General features: G+C 38.2%; 5 protein-coding genes across 10 annotated transcripts; 1 reads left to right on the top strand and 4 right to left on the bottom strand.

The window, feature by feature from the left end:
* Positions 1-320: 320 nt before the first annotated feature.
* On the bottom strand, positions 321-5,109 carry LOC117619965 (U-box domain-containing protein 32). The gene is made up of 10 exons (XM_034350040.1): positions 4,734-5,109; positions 4,396-4,517; positions 4,077-4,198; positions 3,612-3,716; positions 3,280-3,404; positions 3,103-3,170; positions 2,682-2,822; positions 1,623-2,150; positions 785-1,525; positions 321-651 (listed from the first exon to the last, which is right to left on the bottom strand). The coding sequence occupies exons 1-10, from the start codon at positions 5,017-5,019 to the stop codon at positions 469-471; spliced, it is 2,421 nt and encodes an 806-aa protein (XP_034205931.1). The 5' UTR covers positions 5,020-5,109; the 3' UTR covers positions 321-468.
* Positions 5,110-6,082: 973 nt separating this feature from the next.
* On the top strand, positions 6,083-8,644 carry LOC117620123 (uncharacterized protein At3g49055). Its single transcript, XM_034350239.1, has 5 exons — positions 6,083-7,157; positions 7,234-7,310; positions 7,620-7,731; positions 7,833-7,949; positions 8,108-8,644. The coding sequence occupies exons 1-5, from the start codon at positions 6,192-6,194 to the stop codon at positions 8,453-8,455; spliced, it is 1,620 nt and encodes a 539-aa protein (XP_034206130.1). The 5' UTR covers positions 6,083-6,191; the 3' UTR covers positions 8,456-8,644.
* A 434-nt stretch (positions 8,645-9,078) lies between these two features.
* On the bottom strand, positions 9,079-14,425 carry LOC117618524 (kinesin-like protein KIN-10C). Of its 4 annotated transcripts, none has more exons than XM_034348101.1 (18): positions 13,399-14,425; positions 12,896-13,061; positions 12,600-12,800; positions 12,324-12,513; positions 12,019-12,224; positions 11,663-11,910; positions 11,519-11,561; positions 11,212-11,277; positions 11,045-11,092; positions 10,902-10,958; positions 10,749-10,805; positions 10,584-10,671; positions 10,133-10,488; positions 10,015-10,061; positions 9,855-9,876; positions 9,705-9,773; positions 9,576-9,614; positions 9,079-9,372 (listed from the first exon to the last, which is right to left on the bottom strand). In XM_034348101.1, the coding sequence occupies exons 1-18, from the start codon at positions 13,605-13,607 to the stop codon at positions 9,328-9,330; spliced, it is 2,157 nt and encodes a 718-aa protein (XP_034203992.1). In that variant the 5' UTR covers positions 13,608-14,425; the 3' UTR covers positions 9,079-9,327. The 4 variants fall into 4 exon arrangements, with proteins under 4 accessions (XP_034203992.1, XP_034203993.1, XP_034203994.1 ...); XM_034348102.1 differs by having other exon boundaries at positions 11,212-11,265; XM_034348103.1 differs by lacking the exon at positions 11,045-11,092 and having other exon boundaries at positions 11,266-11,277.
* Positions 14,426-14,527: 102 nt separating this feature from the next.
* Positions 14,528-16,948, bottom strand: LOC117618525 (probable prolyl 4-hydroxylase 12). 2 transcript variants are annotated; one of them, XM_034348105.1, is made up of 7 exons: positions 16,781-16,948; positions 15,905-16,024; positions 15,736-15,793; positions 15,545-15,646; positions 15,346-15,403; positions 15,072-15,244; positions 14,528-14,982 (listed from the first exon to the last, which is right to left on the bottom strand). In XM_034348105.1, exons 1-7 carry the CDS (start codon positions 16,849-16,851, stop codon positions 14,629-14,631), a joined length of 936 nt encoding a protein of 311 aa, XP_034203996.1. In that variant the 5' UTR covers positions 16,852-16,948; the 3' UTR covers positions 14,528-14,628. The 2 variants fall into 2 exon arrangements, with proteins under 2 accessions (XP_034203996.1, XP_034203997.1); XM_034348106.1 differs by having other exon boundaries at positions 15,905-16,021.
* Positions 16,949-17,225: 277 nt separating this feature from the next.
* LOC117619439 lies at positions 17,226-20,582 on the bottom strand. 2 transcript variants are annotated; one of them, XM_034349397.1, is made up of 6 exons: positions 20,465-20,582; positions 18,967-19,684; positions 18,589-18,647; positions 18,269-18,397; positions 17,772-17,907; positions 17,226-17,639 (listed from the first exon to the last, which is right to left on the bottom strand). In XM_034349397.1, the coding sequence occupies exons 2-6, from the start codon at positions 19,669-19,671 to the stop codon at positions 17,379-17,381; spliced, it is 1,290 nt and encodes a 429-aa protein (XP_034205288.1). In that variant the 5' UTR covers positions 19,672-19,684; positions 20,465-20,582; the 3' UTR covers positions 17,226-17,378. The 2 variants fall into 2 exon arrangements, with proteins under 2 accessions (XP_034205288.1, XP_034205289.1); XM_034349398.1 differs by having other exon boundaries at positions 18,967-20,497.
* Between the last annotated feature and the right edge of the window lie 324 nt (positions 20,583-20,906).

The following is a 20,906-nucleotide window of genomic DNA, read 5'->3' as shown; positions in this document are numbered from 1 at the left end:
TAAATATTAAAAAAAACAAAGGAAGCTCAAGATTACGACATGAGATGAGACGGTAGGATTTATTTTCACGCGCCAACGGAGAGCGTTGATGCGGTGCGTTGGGAATTGAGAGGTTGACAGCCCTAAATTGGTCCACTTGAGAGAATTCAGCTCATTATAAAATTTTGGGGAGGCCCGTCCACTTCAGATTGGGCTTCGAGTTATTTTTTTATTTTTTATTTTTATCAATAGGGCTTCAAGTGTTTGTAGCTCTGGCAAAATAATCAAGGATTAATTTCCTTTCATTTTTCCACATATATATGTATATAACTTGGTCAAAGTAACCTTCTAGTAACTGTGTTTGTGCCCAAAATCTTTTTAGTCATTGTTTCAAATTTAGTAAATTTGGTCACTGTGATTTATAATGTTTGCAATTCGAACCACCTTGAACCACCTCGTATATGAAAGAAATAAAGATTCATGAAATTTTTACAACTCTAGTTGCCACTGTTGAATAGCATACTGAAGGGCATAATTGGGGACCAGATTGCAGTGTTCAAGCTTAAGATTCGTCATGGGCGAGGTATTGTGGCCGCCTTTCAACCATCCTCTTATTGCTTCTTCTTCGTAGGTAAACCCATCTGCTGCTATGTGTGGATCTTTCATGACTTCCTGCAAGTAAAACAGTCATGGTCATCAGAAAAAAACATTCAAACGGTGCCCAAGTTGCCATTTCATGTTCTAAGTTAGTTGAATCTACAGAAACTGGACATCAAATACACGTGCAGGAGTAGATGTAAATTACCTGGAAAATGGGGCAGACAAAATGGGATGGTGTCCTAATAAGTTTCTTGGAAATCAAGCATGATGCTGAGGCAGCACAGGAAGCTCCCATTGCCTCGTGGACAACCCATAGGTCAGGCCGATTCAACCGGTTCTTCTCGCAACACCTCAGTGCTAAGTAAGCCAGCTCCTTTGCTTGCTCTAGTGGCCAATCCCCAGCTGAAATGTCCAACAACGCGTCGATGTTGTCATTTTCTAAAGCGGATTTCACATCCTTCACTATCCCTAGGAGTGGTCTTGCAGTTAAAAGCTGTAATAGTATAACCCCAAATGAGTAAACATCTGATTCGGGTGTAAGGTTTCCAGTTTCAAGATACTCTGGATCCATATACACATCAGTTCCATTTGGGTCATTATGTATTCTGGCGAAGTTGGCCGGATTTTCATTCTGTGGGATCAAACCAACGATGCCCAGATCACCCAGTTTGCTCACAAAGTTTGCATCAAAGAGAATGTTACTGGGTTTCACATTCCCATGCACAAGACAAGGGATATTTGAGTGAAGGAAGACAAGGGCAGAGCATATCTCAGTAGCAATGCACGTTCGAATTTTCCATGGAAGAGGTGGAGTGTTGCCTTTGCAGGCAAGGCGGTCTTCAAGGCAGCCATTTCTTAGGTACTCATACACAAGTGACCTGGATTCTGGACAGTTTCCAATCAGTGTTACCAAGTTTGGATGCCTCACTCTGCTCAAGATCTCTACCTGATGAAATTCAACCAAAACAAAGAATTCATTGGTGTTTTACTGGTTTCTAATAACATAGTATTGCAGGGAAAAAAAAAAGCAGCATAAGATTTACCTCATCTTGGAAGTCTAATTGCGTTTTAGAACCATAAGAAGGCAACATCTTTATAGCAACATGCATGTGGCGAAGAATCCCTTTGTAAACACTTCCATACCTTCCTTCTCCAATCTTCCAGGATGGGTCAAAATTGTGAGTTGCCTCGTTGATCTCCATAAAAGAGAACACAGGGAATTCTGCCCGACAAAAGCTTGCAGCTTCCCCTTTTATCGATGTCCTTAGCCATTTGACTTTTGTTATTGCATCTCTATGCTCTATCTGCAGCTTATCCCGTCTATCCTTGAAAGTTATCAAGAGCTCCACAGCTGAGAGGATCTTCTCCTCTAACTGCTTCACCATACACTGAGAGTCTCCCAGTTGGCTCTCCAGCGCTAACTTATTGTCCTGGGCCATCTGGAGTTGTTCTATGAACCCATTACGTTCATCCTTCAGCCCATCTATTTCCTGCCTTACTCTAGCAAGCGCTTCTTCCATCTCTTTTCTTTGGCTCATCTCCTTTGTGCATAAACTTTCAAATGCTTTGGCCTGTAAGAAGGTGTCATAAACACAAACTTGCTGGTGAAAATTGAGATAGTATCTATGATGAGTATGTATGCATTCATGAACAAAATATGCATGCTTGCACAGATGCACATTGCAGACAAATATCAGCCAAACACTTCCTAATAAACCCAAAAGGTCAAAGTTTGAGCCAAACACTTCCTAGAAATGGTCAGGCTACATAACTGAGATAAGTTTAACTCATCAGTCAATTGTGCTGCCCAAGATACAGAAAGCATAGTTTACTTAGGGTTGATTTGATAATGTTTTGTTTTGTTTTGTTTTTTTCTTGTTTTAATTAGAAGAGGAGAGACAAGAGATGAGGAGATAAAATACATAAACTAATTCTTAAATGAAAATTTTAACCCAGCCATGTATATCTGAAAACCTAATATTTTCTTAAGACAAAAGAATTTGATCAAATTTGACGTTAATATATAAACCCAGCATCCCCTGCCAAAACAATGGCAATACAAAAAGAAAATGAGAAATTGATTAGCAAAAGATAAATTTCACCTTGCATTTAGCCTCCATGGCATTATCTTCCTCTTTCCACCGCTTCACTGTCCCTTCATATTCTTTCTGTTTTGAGTTCTTATTAGCGTCCACAATGTTTGGTTCTACTAGATGATAACTTTCACAAGCTGCTTTTTCCTTCTGCAAAGATGAGCAATTAAATACTAATCAAATAATGAGTAATATAATATCCATAAAGGGCAGATTATTATCATGAATTATATTCTACAGTAAAAGTATGTTCATTATCTGCTCCAATATTATGTGTCCATTAACACAAGACCTCAGGGCATAAAAATTAAAAAATTCGTCATTTTCATGACCCTTCACCCTTTTTTAGTTCAAATATAAGTGTACCAAGACGATGCATAATGAAAATCATCTAGGGACTTGTATATGACAATGAACAATTTTTTCTAACCTCATCTATCAGCAATGGGGTCAATCTCTTTGATATTTCTTCCAATTCACTGGTATCTTCCTCAGCATCTGCAGAGCTCTGTAACAAAGTTACTTGTCTAGTACTCGCTTATATTATAACAAAAAATCAAACAGATTTTTCCCATCCGAGACATAACAGTTTGGGTAGTGACCCTACCTAGATTTCTCAGCCAATGAGTTGACTCTGATTTTAAGTGCTCTGGTTGCTCTGCTCCACTAGCCGAACTTGTAAGCAGCAAAGGAGGGGCAATTTCTATTTCAGATTCATCTTCTCTGTCTCCCCTGTTTTAACGTACTTCATATAAGTGCAATTGTATATGGTGTACACATACAGAAAGCAACAAGTAACAGACATGACAATTTGAACTTAAATGGGAAAGCCACTTGGGCCGAAACAACAGTTTGAGTTAGTCTGCCACTGCTAATACATTAGGATAAAAATCAAACACACGTTAATGCATGGGTTATTGTAAAGGGTGCCAATATTACCTTGTATATATGAGGTGCCCCTTACAAACAAACCAAATATGACAAGAACTAGCTGCCTTGTTGCATACAAAAAATGCTTTCCTGGACTTTATCTCTGCCAATCTCCTGCAATCGCAGTGAGTATGAGTCAGTCAACTTAAATTGAAGGCAGATAAACATGTTCTCACAAGTCTTTCAACTCATCAAAGATCACAAATTGTTTTCTGTTTAATTAGAGACAACAGTAATAGATGATTTTCTATAACAGAAATGTACCCACATAGTATTAGGAGAGTAACATTAAGAATAAATTTGAAAGATCACAATTTCCTTCTCCTAATCCCTTATCCAGAATGATGCAACACAATAGCATGACGTCTATGACATGAGTACTTTTATTTAAAATTTGAGTGTGATAGACAAGACATAGTTTTCCCCTTCTAATGAAAAAATGTATCCTTGAAAAGTATAATCACTGATGCATACTCAGAATAGTATTCATCTGCAGCTGCCCCCATGACAAGCCATCTAATATTGTGCCGAGCAATTAATTCAACAATCCCCTCTTCAACATTTTGCATCTCAATCCATACTTCATTTGCCTGCACCTGCATTTATAAGAAATCATTTGGGAATGTTTTATGAAATGTCTTAGTCCAGTTTCCTAAAATATTTGAATGTTCATATTCTTCCAATCACGCATGACTTGAAATTCTATTCTTCCTAACACAATTGACTTAAAATTCAGAATGATCAATGCTAAAGCTCACACTATGGTACGAAAACAACGAAAGGGAATCGTTACCCCTGCTCGGATGAGAATCAGTAGGTACTGATCTAGAAGTTTGCGAAGTTTTGTCCTCTCAAGTGCTTGGTATACCTTGATGGCTCCTTGTTTCAATTTACCGGCAGGACCATTTCCTTCTGCTGCAAAGAGTAGCAAAATCACAATAATTAAAAGCTCTGAAGACAAATAAATTACAACTAGAAATTGAAGATGGAAACTACTCCACAATTGACTCAGAATTCAACTCCCCTAGCTTTTGTTGTATTATATCAGCAGCCAAACACAAGCTCAAGCTCTCACAGAACATAAACCAAAAGACATTGATTGAAAATCAACATTCACACTCAAAAACTCACAAAGTGAAAGCACGCGGGAAGGCTTGTGAACATGGAGCAGGCATATATTCTTCCCTGCGAAGTTCTTTACCGCCCAAAGCAGCGTCGTTTCACTCTGCTTCACGTCCTTCCCCACCGCAACGAATATAGTCTCGTCCACATTCAACACCCGCCCTTCTTCTTCACCCTCTTCAACGCTCCCCATCCGTACAACATCGCGGAATCTCATGGAATTCCGAATCCCGGGAGAGGCCAGGGAATCGGTCTGTTCTGGGGATAGTGAACTCAGTGAGTCAAACTCAGTCATTGCCGAGTTAAAGAAAAGCTAAACCCCGTTCACTGTAGTTCCGTAAAGACATGGTATTATTTCTGTACCAAAATTAGTCTTTAGACCTGCTCTGTTACAAAAGCAACTTTACTTATGGTTGTGGGTTTCGTTTTTGGGCTGAGATTCTTATGAAATTTTGAAGATACTCTTAATTCAGATGAAAAAGAAAAAGAAAAAGAAAGTAATTTTAGTTAGAAAGTGAGAGAGAGAGTAACAGAAAAAATGTAACTTTTTCTTATTATATGCTTTGGTATGTAATAAATTATTAGTCAATAGACTCAATACGTAAGGTTGAAGTAAGTGCAAGACAAGCGTTTCTTTTTCACTGATGTGAAAAATGGACCAAATTAATAAATAAAAAATGCCATATTTGATGTGGTTGTGGCCAATCCTTCTAGATTTTATAATAGAAAGAAGAAAAGTTTTATCAATGAAAATTCCTGTTTAAGCAATTACACTGCACTTTGCATGACAATTACGTGTAAAGTTGGCACCGATACCTTTGATCTTTAGCGAACCAGCTGTACTTTTGATCTATGTCTTTGTCCCTATGAGGGAAGAAAAAGACTTCAATTTAATAATGACCGAGTAAACAAATTGACAAGGTCTTTACAATTCAAAGCCAATAATATTCAAGCACTTAACATCAAATATTTTAAAATTAAAGTAACAAAGAGTTAATCTGATGAATTATCATATAATGTAAGTAAGGGATGCCTTGTTAAAAAATTATGGGATATTTTTTGACATAAATGATATTAAAAATAGGAATTCGAACACAAGATATCGAGTGTAGCGACACCTTGCACTTTGAGCTACAGGGCTCTTGTATTATGAGACATTTTTAAAGCCAATAATGCTCGTTTAAAGTATTTTTTGTTTTTAAAACTTTTTTATGGGCTTTACGTATATATCTGTATGAGCAATTGAAGCAGCCCAGACTCAGAAAAGCCCAAAACTTGTTGGTCCATTAGCACTGTATTTTCTCGCGCCAAAACCCAAACCCATATACATGAAATTGTATTAGCACTGGTTGGTCTATCTCCCTCTCCATTGCTTTGACTGGTAGATCTGAAACACTCTCACACACGCACGCATGCACGCACGCACTTCTTCATGTTGATCCCCAATCATCTTCTACTCTATGGACCATGGAAAGCCCTCCAGGAACACTCCCAGAAACCCAGATAGACGGCCCAGATCCGCCCAACTCCACAGAAATCTCCGATCATGATCTTCGGACTGAGCTCGAGTCCCTTCGCCAGTCGCACCAGAGCCTCCTATCAAAGGCGGCGGCGATGGAGGAAGACTTTAGCCTCGTCCAGAAGCAGAGAGACGAGGCCCTGGCTCACAACGCCGACCTAGTCAAAGTCATCGGAGAAATTTCCGGCGAAAGAGACTCTCTCCGAGACGAAATTCACGGGCTTGAAGCTTCTCTGAGAGAAAGTGAAGATGGGTTTGCGTCAAAAATCGACGAGGAGTTGAAAACGAAGGAGGTGCTTGAACATGAGGTTCAAGTTTCTAGGGAGACAGTTGAAAGATTGGAGCTTGAGAGGAAAGAGAGAGATGAGTTTTTGTTGAAGTGCTTGGATGCCCTCCAGTCGACCAAGGAGGGCCTAATTGGAATAATTGATGGTGTTGGTGATGAAAAGGTTGAGAATGGGGTTGAACAAATTGAGGGGACGAGTGAAGAATCACAACTAGACCTAGAATGGAGGGCAGTTTGGGAAGAGATTATGGCGGTTACGAGCCTCGCGACTTCAGCTGCAGTGAAGGTGAATGAGTACAAGGAATTGACGAACAAAGAGAAGAAGGAATTGGAGGATAGTGTGGTGAGTTTGACAGAGGAGAACAGGGACATCAGTAGCTTGCTTAGGATCGCTTTGGTGGAGAAGGAAGCTGTGGAGAGAAGGTTGAAAGGAAACAGCGAGCAGAAGAGGGTGGCCATTTTGCAGATTGCAGAGAGAGGTTTGCAGAGAGTTGGGTTTGGGTTTATGATGGGAAGTGGGAGCAATGAACAGTCACTTGAGAGTTCAGGGGATAAGTTGGATGCTACGGGGTCTACCACAGGAAGTAAATCAGATAGTAGTGAATGTGAAGAGGGGGTTGTCAGTCTGGTGAGTTCAACTTTTCTTTAAGCTAATTTATGGTTTTTCTTGCTAATTAATTTATATTTGTTATTGTTCTTATCAGGCATCGACTGTAGAGAAGATAATGAAGAACCTACGGCTTGAAATCACTCGACTGAGAAGATCTCTGGAAGAATCTAGGTAAACTCGTAATCAAGTTGTGTGCCCGCCCACATCATTGTTTTATGATCATATTTTGAAACTGCATTTATATTTTGATTGTGAGGAGAGGACTGCCTTTCCAGAAATGCTGATTTGAATGTTGAAATGATGTACTTTTTAGTTCTTAAGAAGAAGGAAAACATTGTTTCATTTGGGGAAACGGTAATAATAGAGTTCCAGCTTTCTATGAATATAAATTTCAGCAAACAAATCTCTGCTTATACTGCACTATTCATGTTGAATATCGTAGGTTTAGTTGTCGATTACTTATTATCAATTGTATGCCAGGTCAGACACTGAGCGCCTACAGAGTCTCACAGAAAAACAAGCTCAAGAAATTGCAGAAAACGTGCAGTACATCAAGGAGTTAGAGGATAGAGAGAGGCTGTTAACTCAAAATGTAATGACCAATTTCATAGAACATGTTATGAATGTTTACTGTGCCTTCCTAAAGCATGCTCATCTTTTTGCTGACTCATTCCCTCGTTTTATGGCTGGCAGGTTGAGGAACTCCTGATCGAAATAAAAGAAAGTGAAGCGGAGGTTGCTAGATGGAGAGAAGCTTGTGAGTTAGAAGTTGAAGCTGGGAAAAATGAGATTGGAGAACGCGAGAAAGTGGTAAAATTCTATTCCCATTTGATGTTTATTGTTACTGATTCATTGGTGATTTCCCAATTATTTACTAGGATTTAGTTATACACTTTCGTTCTTTCTTTATCAGGTGTTTGGAATTTAGAAAAGTATATAATATATTTATCTCATTGCTGGTTCATTAGATCGCCATTCTGAAGCAAGAATTGGAGAAGACAAAGGCTGCTTTGGACATATCAAATGGCAAACTAAAGCTGAAAGAAGAACTCGCAGCAACGGCCATGGCGGCGCAGGCAGCAGCTGAGAGGTCCCTGCAGCTGGCTGACAGCAGGGCGGCAGGGCTGCGTCTGCGGATAGAGGAACTATCAAGACAAGTAGAAGAAGCAGAGAGCAGAGAGCGCAATAACAGAAGGGTGAGATGCATATGTTGGCCATGGCGACCCCTCAAAGTGAACCCTAGTGCACAAAACAGAGTTGGGGCTGTAAGACGATTGCTACCAGAAATGCAAGCCTTGCTTAATTATAATGGGTGATGAATCAGTCACTTTTGGGTTCAAATGAGATTTGTTTGAATTTCTTTCGTTTATTTATTTATTATAAATGTAAGGAAACCAATTGCTTGATTATGGGTGTAATGTGCAGTTTTCAAGTAAACCACATTTTAGCGTCTCATAAACTGTAAATATATAATAAAGGGTCTGCAACTTGTTCCTGATTTGAAACTGGTAAGTTTATTGAAGATGCTTACATATTTTGCATGCTTAAAAAAGATGTTTAAACAGACGGGTAATTTCTCATTAAATCACAGCTTATTCGTTTGCCATAAGAAAGAACATTTGATTTTGAATGCCTCCCTCATGTTCGTGCTTCCTTTCCTTGGGCTTGGTATGAACACAAATCATGAAGGATTTTACACTTAGAAATCTGACCCTAAAATCATCTAGACGATGTGATGAAGTGCAAACTTGTATGTGTATGTATTGGTTCACAAAGTCTGACTCTTGCTTGTTGAGTGTTAAAATTATAAAATTACAAAAACAATTATTTGAATTTGTTTTAAGATCAACGAACTCACAGGGATTGTCAATAAAATCCCTCCTCTATCAGACTATGATATTCTTTTTTTTTTCTATGTCATTGTGCCACACCTGATGAGTTCCAATCAAGATTTTTTTTTTTCTGTCTTTCATAGGAATTACACGATAAATAAATAAAAATGTACAACATTACACGATAATTTTATGTTAAGGTTTAGGCAATTTGATGTTGCCAATGCCATGACAGTATCTTCATATACTAAGGAGAAAGAAAAGATAAATATAAAACAAAGGAGAAAGAAACCTTCAAAATGCCCTCTAACTTCCTTCTTCGTCAAGCCTTTAATCTGTGTGTAATACTTGATTACCTAATTGAAAAGCCCTCCAACTTCCTTCTTCATCATTCCTTTAATCTGTGTGTTTCAAAACACAAATTTAAAAGTAAATTCGACATATTGATTGCCTGAATTCATATGCTTTTCATATACTAAGAAAATTGTCCATAAATAGCGAATAGGATCGCAAATGTTCTCAATGCTTTTCCTCAAGTGCAGTTAGGATATATAGGATAGGACTAACTAGAAAGATAAATAATATGAAAATTGACGAGAAGTACCTGCTTCGCTGAAAGTCCAATCTCTTTTAAATCATCAAGCTGAAAAAGCAAAATTGAAAAGCAATCAACTATAAAGCTTTAACTACAGAAAAAAAAATAAATCCCATACTCTGTATTGAGAATACTTACATTCTTGAAGGGCTTAAGAGATTCATCACGCAATTCAAGTATGTAGGTTGCTCTTTTCTCACCAATCCCCTATATGTAAAATCTCAAATCAGTTAAATATGAAAAGATGCTAGAAAACCATGATAATAATGGAAAAGTAGTGATCCTCACATTTAATCTTTTCAATTCTTCCCTATGAAGTGAAAAAAAAAAAACAGAGGAAAGGTTAGATTGTAAAGGAAAGCTTAACTGAGTTAAAGAAATACTAAAATTTTCAAAGTGCATTGCTCAGTAACAGAAACTTAGAAAGAAAAAAAAAACATTTACTTACTTGCTAGCTGTATTTAAGAAGCTAAGATAGTCTTGGACAAGGGAATGCTGCAATGAAAGAATAACATTAGAAGCAAAGTCAACGCATAAACTGGATGCAGAGAAGGGATAGATCAGACCTTCACTTCGGAATTGTGCGTATTAAGTGTTTCCCAAGGGCTGTTGAAATTTCCAACCTCCCATCTATCATTATCTTTCGTACCCTTATTGATAACTGGAGTTTTTGGTTCTTCAATGTTAGTAGAGAGGTGATTGTAGGATGAAGCATCATTCCCCTCTGGCATATTTATGCGCAATGGAGTTGCAGGACAGAGTGATTTCAAATTATTTGATTCCTCTGGCATATTTGTGCACAACGGAGTTGTAGAAAAGAGTGATTTCAAATGAATCGATAATTCTTGTAATCTTGCACTTATTGGTGGCGATTCTTCTTCATTGACCTCTGAGTCCTTGTTTTCCTTTTCCATGTTATGGACTGTCAAATGAAAGAATACATTAGAAATAGTTATTTAAATTTGCATCTAATATCTTGCAAATTAGATCTGGCGATTCAAACCATAAGAAACCAACCTTCAACTAAAGACAATGTATTTCTGCTGCTGCTATTGACACTCGGAGTAACTTCCTTGGCATGACCACCACTGTTACTAGAAACATCCTGGAAAGAAAATGAAAAATCCATTAAGCATGTATGCCACTTAACCAAGCCATGATTGTGGAGCAACTGTCCATTACCTTTTCTGCCATTAAAGTACTTTCTGCATGCTTTGGAGCATCTGATAATAAATTGTCCTGCAGAATTTCAGTTGACCTCCATCACAACTTTAATAAATGTATCTTATAAAAACTAAAACCCTCTTATTATATTTTGCTAGACTTAGTGATTACCTTTTCAGCCATAAAAGTAAATTCTGTGGGCTTCAAAGTATCTGATAATGAATTCTCCTGCATAGACCATCAGTTGCCGTCAGTCACAGATTCCAAAGGTATTATTCTATAACAATACAGGAATACTGTAAAGGATAAATTACACATTCTAGATGTTCTGTTGCTTTGGTAACATTTGAAATTGACATTTCCTGCAAAAATACGATGCAATGTCTGAATAAGAATACAAGATTACTCCCCCACAAGTGTCCTCACTTCTTGAAAATCTGAATATAGATCAGATCAAAGGTAAAATATAAAAGACCCTCACCTCTTTATCTAAAGAAGTTTCTGTGGTTGAGGCCACATCTGAGATTGCACTTACCTGCATTAAAATCTAATAAGCTAAAATTCAGGTTGGAAATCCAAATTCTCATATCTGAGATTGCAAAATGCTTGGCATAGAAATGTGTCAGGGAAAGCATATAAGCTTCCCACACTCATATGTTAGATGTGCTTATAATCCTGGCATATGAATCAAACAGTTTCGAGTTGATAAGGTGGTGCTTTTTCTACCTTTGCGCATATCCAGGATAAATGAGACAACAATATCTGATACAAAGTTGGAGATTAAGTACCTTCTCCGATTTGGTCAACTGACTTGTTTCATCAAATAGCTTCCTTTAAAAAGAAAAATATATTATAAATTAAAGTCAGTACATTGGAATGGGAAAAATGATTCAACTACAACTTAGTTTACAAGAGGGACCTTCATAACATACCTTCCTTTCAATACGGATGCCGTACTACCATTGATCTTCTTGTCAGAAAGAGGCACTCTGGAAATGGTTTGTTTCTTTGCTGTAACAGAAATGGTCTTGGGTACATGGATCTTACGTGATGAAAGCACCGCCGATCTTGTCAAACACTTAGTTTTCTTTGTGGAGTCTATGACAGCCCCATTGTTGTTTTGAAAAGAGCGAGACACCAAGCTTACCATGTAAATGGAATCTGGGCAGAATGATGGTTTCTACGGTGAAAGAGAGAGATAATATGTGAAGGTGATCAAAGGCAGTCAAAGCTGTCAGACAACAATAAACCAGAAAAAGAAAACTTGCAACCAAACTTAAAACCTTACCAAACAAGTGACCATCAAAACTCTACTTGCCCCACCCAGGGAGTCTTGCAATAAGTGTGTGAGCTTGCTTTCCCTGTAAGGCACATGATTTTCTGTGGTACTCAATGCGTGAACAACATTTAACATGGCATACATTGTCTTATGAATTTTACTATTCTCAACAAGATTAAGGCCGTTGATACTTTTCTTTCTGGTATCCTCATAACCTGTTAAGGGCAGATTCAACAAAGTTATTGCCTATATAACATTGTTAAAACCAAAGAGGCTGAAAAAGATATTTGAGGCCTGTGCTTAAAAAATTCAACCTGCCAAGTCAACAAAATTCAGCTTGCCCACATGAAGTGTATCTGAGTTTTCACTGGGAGATGATACATGCACTATCAAGCCCTTGTGGCTCCTGCGTGGAAGTTCAGTTGCTACCTTTTGTGCTGGTTTACGGGAACCACACCCAGTAACACATAATTTGTAGAACTCTGAAATGGATTTCATGGGAACCTGGAAAGATATGGAAATTATGTCATCAAGAATGTACAATAGACGCCCAGTCTTACCATCTACATTGAAAACACCAAATAACTTGCCTGAGAAAGTCCTTTAAGCCGAATTTTCCCTTGAGCATCACCCTGTACCAAAACTACTTTGCGTTCTGGGTCCAAGATATCATATACATGGTCCTGATAAACCTCATAGGAAGATATAGTAACTGAATTTCCATCTTTCTCAGTCAGTGAAAGAATATCAGCCATTGCTAGTGCTGCCAAACCCGGTTTCTCACTAGAACCCTTCAAAATCAAGTGGTTCAACTCATTATTGTAAAGTTTATTTCCCAAGAAACTGGAGTGAAAGCTTTTTTGGGGATTGATAGAAATACACTCACCTGAATTAAGCAAGTCTTTCCACTGCCTCTTGCTCCAAATGCAATCACAGTGGCATTACAACCATCAAGAATCCCAGGAATTAGAGGCTTTACTTCTCGAGAAAAAATCACATTATTGTCTTCATATTGATCATAGCAGTAGTCCACTTCATAAGATTCTTTACGGCTGCAGGACAGCAAAAGAAAATTCTTGTTTTATTATATCATAAAACAAAAAAGATAACGAAGAGGAAAGAAAATTCAATTTATCCAATTATTGGTGTTCCCTTTTTACGCCTGAAATTTGAAAAGCCTCAATTCAATTAAGCTGACTAGCTGTATTAGCCAAAGTATAATATTTACTAATTAATTTATCTGACACTACCAAGAACTTATATCTTTTCATTTTCCAGGCTTTCTCAGAAACGAAAAAAATACCAACCAAAATTACATTTTCATAATTGAATTATGACGAAATAAAAAAAGAGAAATAAATAAGACCCCGGCACAAAGAGCAACATTACCTTGCTTCCTGTTCTCTGAAAGAGAGAGTGACACTCTCAGAAGCCTCTCCCTTGGGCTTGTTCACAGAGATCCAAGAAACCTCACTTGATAGCTCCCCCTCCGGACCCGTAAAACCCCTGATCTTCGCTACAAATCGTACCTTCCGAGATGGGTTCGGACGCATAAGGGTCTTGGTGCGGTCAGGGTGGTCGCACAAAGACGACGCCATATAGAATTGAAAATTTCTCAGCTAGTGAAATTAGGGTTTCAATTTGGGATCCAAAAGGGTGAAATTGAAAATTTTGAGAGAGGAAGATTACTCAACGTGAATTGCCAATTGGGAGTAAATGGGTTCTGAATTTGTTGCTTCTGGTTTTGATTTTATTTTGATTTTGGTCTTTATTTTTTGGTAAGAACCAAATAGCCGTTAAGGCCTGGGAGGGCATCCATTCAAATTTTGATGACGTGTCGTTCATCTTACGCTCCCTCTCCTCTCCTGAAAAGGATAGGGATTATAAATGGGCCAGCGCAGAAACAACCCGAAACGCATCGAACGCATTTTGAGTTTCATTTTTTGTTTCGGTCACAAAACGCTACGTTTCATTCTTTGTTTTTGGTCGCAAACGGTGCGTTTTCACTGAGCTCGCATTTTCCTTTTTCTCAGCCGCCAAACAACGGAGGGAGACAATAAACCCACGACTCTATAATTTGATTTTACAAGTTGTTCGATTTCCACCGATTGGAAGCACGCAACAATGGACGAGAGGGCTTCGGAAACAAAGAACATCGAGAGGAAGAAGATAATCTCTGCGTGCGATGTTGAGGCCCTGAAGAAATGCTTGGAGGAGAACAAAGGGGACTACGTCAAGTGCCAGTCACAGATAGAGGCCTTCAAATCTTCATGTGCTTTAAAGAAGCCAAACCCATCTCTAGCATCTGTGCCATAGATCAATTATGCTGCTTCTCATGTTCTTCCAATTTAGAGTTTGCTTTTGTATTAATGTGAAATTTTGATCTTTCATCTGGATTTTCTTCAATAATTCATTATCTTTAAACTGTTTCAAGCTTGATTTGGAATGGAATTGATTTGAATTTTTTCACTGTAGAGCTTCTTTGCAGAAATGAAATCCTACCATTTGAACACTGAAATCAAATAAGAAGATTGATATTCACACTGTAATCTTTATTGACCAATCTGCATTGTGGAAACAATAGTTGTTGAGGTAAAAGACACTTTAGAGGTTTGCCCATCAGCACGCATTACAACTCTTCCTGCATGTCCCATAGTAATCAGGCGAACCAACCATGAACACAGGGTTCCTTTGACACTCCCCAATCGAAGCCCAATTGGGACAGTTATTGTCTTCATCGGTGCATTCGCTGCTCTCGGAATCGGATGACACTTTTTCCCCACCAATGGCTTTTGCATAAATGAATTTTGTGGCACACCACATTTCCCCTTCAAGTACTGGGCATCTGGTATGGGGGCTACTCTTATCCGGAGATGCATTAGGATGGAGAGTGAAAAACAGGATTGCATTTCCTTTAGTGGGTTTCAAGATGCTGCTACTCTTTCCACAATCAGACCAAACCTCGCTCCTCAGCTGTGATGGTTTCAGTCATGATCAGCATTTGACAATACATCCCAAATCTATAACGAAAAAGCAGAAATAAGGGACAGTTTCCATCTCACCTCAGACTCTGGGAATAGAATCTCGCCACCATGAGTGACGTTTGAGAGATACAAAATGACTGTTGCTATCAAGGGCTCACTCTGTTCCAATGTAGATTTGTTACCAAAAAAATTTAAATTCTTCTCAGCCTCCTCGACCCCATTACGCGAAACCTGTAAAGCTCTGCTATTCTCTGAAGGACAAACACAAGCACTACATACGTAAGGTATGATGCCCAACAAGTCAGCCAGTTCAGGAATAGAAGACCATAGCAATAACACTGAGGGGAGATACCTTTAGGAAGGAAAGTCCAAGCTGAAATTCTTTCCTCAATCCTTGAAACAATCTCATCCTAGAAACCAAAAGACTGTTAATCATCAGATATTGTGCAGCATACCAGTGAAATGATTAAGAACGCACACTTTGACAGTCAGTAGTACTGGTGTTCTGAAACCCAATTACAATAACAAGTCACGGAAAACATGAAAGGTACCTCCATGTTCAAGGGAATTTCTAAACTTTTATGCAGCCTGATTGTGTTGGTGTTTCCTAAATCATCATATTCTGTCAATGATTTCTCTTCTCCACCATGTGCCTAAGCCCAAAACATCAATTTAGAACTACCAAGCAGCCTTAACCAATTTATATGCTGAAAATCTCAAAGAAAGATGTCAGGGGACGTACCAAAGAAACAAGGTGGTCACACTCCTCATCTGATAGGAAACCTTGATATAAAAAGACCCTATTGCAAGAATCAAGAACTCAGAGTCTTACAGCAACAAGACATTACACATTCGCCGATTTGGAAACTTCGCGAAATTCATGAAATAAAAAATTCATGAATGTACCTGACCTTGGTCGCCAAGATAGTTGGACAGCCCGTGAAGGGTCAATTCTGTTAGAATGAACTGAGTGGCCAAAGCGTATGAAAGTTTCTTTGTTGGTTTCCTCACTCCTTAGTTCCTTCCTGCTACTGAAGCAAAATGATCGCAACAGAAAAGATTAAGGACGAGTAGAATGAACCAAACAAACACAGTCGAAACATAGACAGAAATAAACACTTCCATCAGTTTGTGACAGGCATCTTTCTTTTACTTAATTTATGTCTATTTAGCAACTCAGACTAACAAAAAAAATAGCTCAAAAGAGAACCTTGTTAAAATACCAGCCCATAAGTGAAACACAACGTTTCACTGCCCCTAGCACCTTTTTTGGGACGAACCCTATCCACACTTATCTCTCATCTCTCCGCCTCCATCACCTCCCATCTCTCTCTACCTCCATCGTCTCTCCTCTCTCTGCCTCCATCATCTCCTCTTAACAAAGAAAAGAAGAAAAAATCAAAGATACCTCTGATGAGTAGAGAAGAAGCCGTCCTCCCACCTAGCGCCTAGGCGGTGTCCTCCCGCCTAGGCCGATTTTTCGAACTTCAACAATTTACAACAAAAAATAAATAAATAAAATGAGTAAGACTTGGGCAGAATGAGGAAAAAGAAGGTATAATTCCAGAATCCATAGATCATTGCAAAACTGTAAATTTAAAGCCTAAGTGCAACGATAGCCATTAATTAATTAATTAATTAATTAGCGAGAAAACAAGGCTGAAATGTGAGAATTAAGGAACCAAAAATTGCGAAATCTACTAGTGAATCTCAAATAGCTGGTAGCTTAAGATTGAGTCATAAATAAGATGAGGCTACAGAAATGAAAATTGAGATGAATTTCTTACACTTCAGCAGATGAGCTGGAGAAGAATGACGTAAACGCCAAAAGAAGAAAGATTGAGACGATGGAAGCCATTGACACTAACTGAACCTTTGTGTTGTGCGTGAAATATACTCGCCTCTGCGCCAAGCCTCTCTTTCTTTTTTTTCCTTTCTTTTTTGGGTTAAATGTAAAGGACTTTGAAAACACAATGGAATGCAAAAGTTTTTCGTTCCTTTTATTTTTATTTTTTAAAATTATTATTATTAAACAAGAACCCGTTAAATGGTTTCCTTTCCTTGTATTTATCATAATTTGGTTTGTTTATGTTTTTTTAATCAAGGAATTAATGTTACAATCATCAAAGTGTTTAAACTTGTCATGAACTGTTAACCAAAATAAATAAATTTGTCATGAAATGAGGCATCACAAAGAGCTACAACTTTTAGCTCAAGAAAAAAAGTAGGGAATGAATCAATGAATAGTTTGTCGCATGTTTATTCTTTTCCTCTGATTGTACATGAAAAAAATATTACAATAAATTAATGATCGATCACTAAATATTAAGTCATCATAATAACAACAACACTCACTCCTTTTTTTTGTTCTGTTTCTCTTCAAAATCAAAACCGCACAACAAATGTCTTGCTTTTCTTAGTGGAACTAAAAGAAGATTCCCCACTGGATCCATATGAATGCTCCTCCTCATCCTTCTCATCAAAAGTTCCATAGATAGATGGTGAATATGCGTGAGGCACGGCCAACGTGACAGCCCTCTGTAATGCAGCCCTGTACTCCTCAGTGTGTTCTTTGGCTAACGTCTCCTGCCGCTCCATTTTTTGCTTTGGCGGTATCTCCATAATTTGATCTTTCTCCAACATTAACTGAAGGGAAGTGGAAAAAAAAAATTGCGGAGATTGAGACACCAGACTATTGCAAGTTGGAAACCTAGTCTTTTGCAAATGCAGAAAGTAGAGACATATTTCCTATAAAATCTACTTGAAGGAAAAACTTACCTTTAGAGCCCTTTGGGCTTCTCTCTCTATCCAAATGATGGCATGGTCTGAAGTGGCATTACAAGAAAGAACTATGTGCTCAAATCGCCCATCTACGGGCACTGCAGTCTTGACCACTGGGGGAAACCTTCCTAACCTGCAAACAAAAATATGCAGATGGGAAGTCCCTTACACAAGATAAGATCAACAGTTACTCCCTGCTCAGCAAAATATCTATTAAACTGCTATGTCTTTGGTTCAATGTGGATGGGGGGAATCCCGCATACACCAGGTACCATTGTATAAAATCCCTAATAGGAAAGATTTAGTTAACAGGACCTGGATATAGGCATATGATGTTCTATGTTAGTTTGCATATTGACCACACACTGACAAAAGCAAGAACAACACGAGAAACTTGTTATTAGTAATAGTAATCTTGGTCAGGATAAAATAAGTTTCTGCACCTATTTTGAGCAGATAATCCCAAAAGTTTGCTCATTAATGACTGACAATACCTAAAAGGCTTTCTTTCAACAATGTGATAGAGGCGGCCAGGTGCGTACAGCCTCCTTGGATCTTTAAGCATCTTCTCCTCAGGTATGCATGTGTCCCTCATGCATCGTATGCACAGTAGGCACGGCAAACTGTTTAACGAAATAAAGTCCAATTTTAACAATATATTGAATTAACATTCAAAAGGTGAAAATCCAGATAACTAAAAATCCAAAATTGATATGATCACCTAACTAATTCTTAAGTTAAGTATGCCCTCTTTATGGGCCCCTTCAGCTGAAACAAAGCAATAGTTGAAAAGAGTGATCAGAGCCAATTATACCAGAAAAGTGACTTGAAAATGTCTTCCAAGGGTGTAGCTGTCCGAGGTAAGAAGTCATCCTGGTTCAGCATAATGATCACAATCAAATCTAAGGAATGCATTTATGGAACTACTGCATAAAGATTATAAAAGTCTATTGTATAGTTGTGCGAATACATCCTTTAGTGTTTAGTTTTTCAAAGAACAAGCTCCCATGCATTGCCAATACAGACAAAGGAGCTTTTGAGATGAACAGTTTACACAACAATGAGATAGAAGATGCCAATAAATATAGAATATAAGGCTGAAGCATGATAAGATGTATATTCCTTTAAACTTATCGAACAAATTCTTCCTACCGAGACAAAATATGAACAAAGAAAGGGACTAAATACTTGCCTGAAGCACAACAGAATTGATGACGTCTGCATATCTGACGGCTAAGTTCAATGACATACACCTCGCAGGTGCAATAGCGTAGCCCCTAACCCTCTTCCGATCAATGTTCCCCAACCTATCCCTGTTCTGCACCACCACCATTGTTAACAATGCTGCTACACCGGACCCTAGGGAGTGTCCCGTGAAAGTCAAAGTATAATTTGGATACTTCTCTACCAAATCTTTCAAAATCTCACATTCTGCATCCAGAACCCATTCAGCGGCTTTCAATAGCCCATTGTGAACATACCCGCCATCAAATTTCTTCTTGCCCAGCTTATTATCCATAAGAACTGCATAGTCACTCTCTCTTGCCAAGTTAAGGCCTCTGAAGGCAAGAACTATATCAGCATGGTCATGATCAAGATATAATATATATGGAGGAGCTTGTCCTTGAGTATCTTCATATGTCTTTTTCAAAATTAACCAATCTGGTTTAATTCCATACCCACCAGGGGGCTCCCAAAGGGGTTGGCGAAGGTCATCTTCATAAACTGCTAGAATGTAGCGGCAAAGGCGAGGAACAGGCTCGAATTCTTCAGCAGTGGCAATGCCCCAAGTCTCACTGTCATGACCCGCTGTGTGGAGGCATCGCTTCCAAGCCCAGCGGGTACATGCCAGACAGTAAACGCACTCAATGAGAGGGCAGCCACATAGGATTGACATTGAGCCCTACAGTCTAAAGCATACTATGACAGATCAAAACTCACAGATACAAGAATTCAATAAGATACTAATAACTAAGGAAATTTCAGCAGCACCTAAACATTGGGATTCCAAACGCAAGGATAGGCCAATTGGAAATAACATAGAAGTATGCATTGACTTTTGTCACAAACAAGAACTCAATGGACTGAGCAAATTATAAGAAAAGAGAGGATCTATGGAGATGAAAACAACACAAACAAGGATGGTCACAAATTAAACAACACAAATGACCAGATGGCTGTGGCAGAAGAAAGGGATCAAGCAAAATGTTCTATGGGGAACTCGACTCAAATTAAGGGTACCTCTAACCAGAGCTTGATAATCAAAAATTGAAACCAAAGCTGTTATTTATAAGGACCCAGAAGCTGAAACATGATACTGAACTCAATTGGATCTCAACCATTACAGTTTTTTGATGCACTGAAAAATCTTCAGCAGCTTTTGATCACAATTTCTACATCCAGTGAGACAAGAACACCAAAAAAAAAAACAAAAACAAAGAGCAAAGAGAAGAAAGTAACAGATACCCAGACAAAGATTTCAACTTTGATCAAATGCTGGAATCTCACGGCATCACGCGAGATTTAACATAATTGAAGATGAAGAGCATGGGATTCGTGGTCAATATGAAATTAAAGCATGGTTTTTGCGTATGAGCTGCTGCTCAGTTATGGTATTATACAAATTTGGTAGTAAGTTAAAGTTCAAATGAAAATTTAAAAAATGAAGAAGTGTGAATAGAGGTCTATACCTGCAAGTCAATGCCCATTTGGGTTTTCTTCATTTCTTGAAGAATAGGTGGAAGTGGACGAAACATGAAAGCGCCCGGTAAAGGCCTCCAATCATCATCGTTGGCTTTACATTGGAAGTGGCAGTTGTGTAAATTGGCTCCACTTACAGTGGCATTTGTTGTCTTTTTAATTCATCTTCTCCTACCGTTCTTATGTAGATGTCTCACCTGCTCCCTCCATCCACTCCTTACTCTTTTGACTATAAAACTTTATTACAAAATACAGAAACTAAATTTTACTCTGTTTCTTTTTTCTTTCATTTTTTGGTTTTTTTTATTTAAAAATATGATGATGATTTAAATAATTAAAAGCAAACAATCGTTGTGTATTATTTGAAGTTTTTTAATTTAATTCTCAATTTAACAAGAGATTTGTAACTCAAGTAGTTAAGAACATTTACTT

This window comes from Prunus dulcis, chromosome 2 (genome assembly GCF_902201215.1).
Source record: "Prunus dulcis chromosome 2, ALMONDv2, whole genome shotgun sequence".
Classification (NCBI taxonomy): domain Eukaryota; kingdom Viridiplantae; phylum Streptophyta; class Magnoliopsida; order Rosales; family Rosaceae; genus Prunus; species Prunus dulcis.
The sequence above is the reverse complement of the archived record's forward strand: the minus strand, read 5'-3'. Positions and strand labels throughout refer to the sequence as shown.